Raw genomic sequence first — 4,801 nt, forward strand, 5'->3', positions numbered from 1 at the left:
GGAATACTGCCAATCCGTCACACATGGTACAATGATCGCCTGTGAATGTCTCGAAACAGTACTCTAGAGGTGTCGGAACCTTCGGTCTTTCTATCACATATCCACACCTGTAGAAAGCAAACATAATCAAAGGCTTGATCTACTGTGTGTTGCTGTCTGCAGTACTATCACCGCCTATAAGATATATCCAGAGTGTCCCACCTAACTCTGCGACTGAAATACTTTTAAAGCGAAAAAAATGTGACACATCCAGTTGTGCAGGAATGTACCCATGTCAGCGGGAGACCCCCCAAGTCCCCATCATAGGGTCCCAGGGGCCAACTTCAAAATTTCAAATAGCACCATCGGTCGAGTTATATTTCTTTTGATAAATCTTGGAATATGCCACAACGCATATCAGAAATATTTACTATATGGGATTTCAAAATGACCGCCAAAAATATCTGCTCGGTGACAAGAACAACGCGCATTTTTGGCGGCCATTTTGAAACCCGTGCTTCATAAAACAAATGTTTCTTATAGGCGGTGTTGTATCTATCCAGAGAAATATCATCCGCCCCCTGTTCCCATTTGAAATGTTGCGGTTGACCCCTCGAGCCTTATAATGGGGGCCCTGGGGGACTTGCTTCTTACAAAGTTTTCTTGGCCCTCGACATGAGTACATTCCTGTGCAACTGGATTTGCAACATTTCTTTTCGCTTCCCAGCAATTTGAGATCACAATGTTCGATGCCATGTTAAGACACAACATATATTTGTATCGGCTATTTTGAAAAACATGTTTCATATAACAAATGTTTCCTATAGGTGTTGTTGCACATTCCATGATATATCAAGAGAGTTACCACTCGGTCCCTGTTGCCATTTGAAAGTTTGAAGTTGGCTACTGGGGCCCTATTATGGGGATCCTGGGGGCACTTGCCTCTCACAGACTTTTATCACCCCCTGACATTGATACATTCCTGCACAACTGGATCCGTCACATTTTTGTTCGTTTCGCAAATCTTCCTGGTCACAAAGTTTGGTGGGATACCCTGTATATTCCCACATACGACCCAACCATGACATTATGCTCACTACTTCTATTATCGGTTTTTGGCTCAACCCAACCATTTCATGTTCCCCGACTTGACATTGCCTCAATCACTCTAGCATTGATGCATTCCGAGTGATGCCTGTTCCCGGAATTTTCTTTTTGTGAAGCGAGTGGCCTAACTATATTAGACTTGTCTGGATGTTCATGGCCAATGTTACCAACTTTGGAACTCGTTTTCCTTTTCGACTCTAGGGACGTCGGTTTCCTGCATAGTCGGTGCTTCTTGTTTTGTTCATTCTAATATGCACAGCCCGGCCATATCTTATGTTCTACATGACAGGTTGACACTGAATATTGCACTCACTTCATATAGTGTTCTTTGCAAAACATATACTTTTCATTGCAGTTGGCAACACGGTTAACCCCACTGGTGGCCTTCATTTGTTCCCTATTGTGGCAAGTCTCTTTCTATACATCACTTGTCAGCATTGTATTTTGCCGTACCCCCCTTTTTGGCGGAATTTGCACTTTTCTCCCTTGTCCAAACTTGCTGTTTTCCAAACTTCCACCCCTTATATTTCTTGAACCTATTGCTATGGGCAGCTAATTTTTTGGGAATGCTCATCTCTGTTACAGCTCTTTCAATTGGCATAGGCCACATCTTTCACTGCAACTATCATTTTCGGAAGGTTCCCTTGTGAGATATGAGACTAATAGTTCTATAATCTTCACATCTATTTGGGTTCGATTTCTTAGCCATCGGTATCATGATCATCTTCAGGAAGTCTTTTGGCCACGCTCCTGGGATTGCACAGTCGAAACAATTCTTTCGTGCCCTTGTCTCCCATATTCTTAGTGAATTCAATTGGTATATTACCTGTCCTGGTTGCCTTTCCATTCTTAATCTCAAATATAACTTTTTCAAACTCATCCCGAAGAATACTAAATCCTTTATCATCCTCGCCTACTTCATTTTTTACTTAAACATCCAGAGGAAAATATTACATGGAAATTCGGTGTGACCGTAAATACTTAATACTTAATACCGGTAAAGTTATGAATACTTTAAAATATCAAACAATACTTTCAACAAAGTGGATATTTATCTAGGACCAACATTGAGACCAAAACTTCATCCACGAAAAAATTAATCTCAAAGGAAGAAGGAATTAGGATTATTATTCAGTTCAAATTCTTTGTTTTCACGAATTCTGTCGAATAATTTAAAGTTTAAAATATATCAAACTACGTATAATTATGTTTGATGTACTGTATGGTTACGAAACATGGTCGCTTACTTTCAGGACACAACACAAACTGAAAGTATTCGAAAATAAAATATAAAGGTGAAAATTCTAACTTAAAAGTGACAGAAATACTAAAACTTCATAACAAGGAACGGCACAGTTCAGGCCAGAAACTTCATCACGAGAAACGGTTTCCCCAATATTGAATGGACATTAAGTCAAGAAAGTTCAGGAGGGCAGGTCATGTAATCAGGATGGAATAAATAATAAATGTTTTCAAAATTATAACTAGGAATCCAATCGGCAAAATACAAACATAAAGACCTAGGCGCAGATAGGAGGACAAAATAAAGATGAGTCTCGCAGAAATAGAAATACAAAGTTAGCGGATTCAGTTGGCTACGGAGAGATGACAATGGAGAACTTTTGTGAATGCGGCGTTTAACCTCCGGTAGGCCACAGAAATAGTTATTCTGTTGGAACATATCTGGTGTAGTAAAAAGTAATCCATTATTTTGGCATGACATTGAAGGCTTGACTTACCATAGTTAGAATGATCCGATTTAGGTCACATACGCGCCGTTTTGTTCGATAACGTGTTGCCATTTGGAAGGTAATATCATGATGTCTCTCTCATAGAAACCCTTGTCCCTAGCGGCAAAAAATTGAGACAGTCGATTTTCACAAGCCTCTCTTGAAGCGACTTTTTCACCAGCAAACATGCTCGCCATGGAGAGGAACAGATGGTAATCACTCGGTACCAGGTCCGGACTATAAGGTGGATGAATAAGAACCTCCCAACCAAGCTCTCGGAGCTTCTGGCGAGTCACTATTGATGTGAGTGGCCTGGCGTTGTCCTGGTGGAACACAATGCCTCTCCTATTGGCCAAAGCTGGCCGCTTCTGGTCGATTACTGTCTTCAGACGGTCTAATTGTTGACAGTACAGTTCCGAGTTAAGGGTTTGGCCGTAGGGTAGCAGCTGATAGTAGATAATTCCCTGCTAATCCCACTAAACACACAGCAAAACCTGCCTGGCCGTCAATCCTGGTTTGGGCACCGTTTGCGCCGGCTCACCGCGCTTCGACCACGAACGTTTTCGCGTGACGTTGTCGTAAGTGATCCACTTTTCATCGCCAGTCACCAACCACTTTAGAAATGGGTCGATTTTGTTGCGATTTCGGCCCATGAGGTTTTTTGCGTTAACTCGTGTGGCACCCACATATCAAGCTTCTTTTTGTATCCAGACTTATGCAAATTGTTCCACACGGTTTTGTGTGCAATGTTTAGCTCTTGGGCAATCAACACAGTGCTTACGTGACGGTCGGACGCGACAATGTCCATGATATTATCGGCATTTTCGACACTTGTCCTTCCAGTGCGTGGTGCATCTTTGACGTCAAAATTACTGGAACGGAATCGACGAAACCAAAATTGCGCGTGATTGGCTGTTACAGTATCAGGACCATAAACACTATTCACATTTGCAGCCGCCTGACTTGTGATTTCGCCTTTATCGAAGAAAAACTGTAAAATATAGCGTATTTTCTCTTTGCTAATGTCCATTTTGAGTCGCGCTCTTACAATACTGAGTCAACTCATCACAACTATCTGAACAGTGCTTGTAGTACGTTGAACCTGATCGGACTTATACAACGCGAGATACAGACCACTGAACCCATCTATTGGCCAAATAATGGATTACTTTTTACTACACCAGATATTAGTTACTTATATACTATATGAAACAGTACATTGTCAAGTAGCAGATTATATCTGTTGTTTGTTTTCGCTTAATGATGAAACACTTTTAAAGTGATACACATACTCCTGACAGTGATGCAAATACTGCTAACAGCGACGCACATATTTCTAACAGTAATACACATATTCTAACAGTGACGCATATACTCTTAACAGTAATACACATAAATTTATTATAACAGTGACGCATATACTCTTAACAGTGATACACATCCTCTAACAGTGACGCACATACTCCTAACAGTGATACACATACTCTAACAGTGACACATATATTCCTAACAGTAATACATATACTACTAAGAGTGACGCACCTATTCTTAAGTGATACACAGTCTAACAGTAATACATATATTCTAACAGTGACGCATATACTCCTAACAGTGATACACATACTCTAATAATGATACACATACTCCAACAGTGACGCACATACTCCTAACAATGATACACACTTTTAATATAACGCACATACCTCTAACAGTGATACACATACCCTAATGGTAACACAAGTATTCTTAACTGTGATACACATATTGCTAATAGTGACACAAATAATCCTAACATTGATATACTTCTAACAGTGATGCACGCTTCATAGAGCCTCATTGGTGAAAGGAACGCTAATCATCAATCCAAGCATATATAAAACTTGCTTTCGGAAAGAGAATTCACATACAAAGATATACAAAGATTTAAAGCTTTCCTGGCGGCGTATATGATAAAGTTCTTCTCGGGCAATCAGCCAGGTGAAAAC

General features: G+C 40.4%; 1 protein-coding gene across 1 annotated transcript; it reads right to left on the bottom strand.

The window, feature by feature from the left end:
• Nucleotides 1–3,432: 3,432 nt before the first annotated feature.
• LOC145679206 (histone-lysine N-methyltransferase SETMAR-like) lies at nt 3,433–3,846 on the bottom strand. Its single transcript, XM_081749793.1, has one exon. It carries the CDS (start codon nt 3,844–3,846, stop codon nt 3,433–3,435), a length of 414 nt encoding a protein of 137 aa, XP_081605919.1.
• Between the last annotated feature and the right edge of the window lie 955 nt (nt 3,847–4,801).

This window comes from Thermobia domestica, chromosome 2 (genome assembly GCF_964235325.1).
Source record: "Thermobia domestica chromosome 2, izTheDome1.hap1.1, whole genome shotgun sequence".
NCBI classification, from domain to species: Eukaryota; Metazoa; Arthropoda; class Insecta; order Zygentoma; family Lepismatidae; genus Thermobia; species Thermobia domestica.

Excerpts from the sequence above, each read along its gene's own strand:
- LOC145679206 (XM_081749793.1), bottom strand. The coding sequence starts at position 3,846 with ATGGACATTAGCAAAGAGAAAATACGCTATATTTTACAGTTTTTCTTC.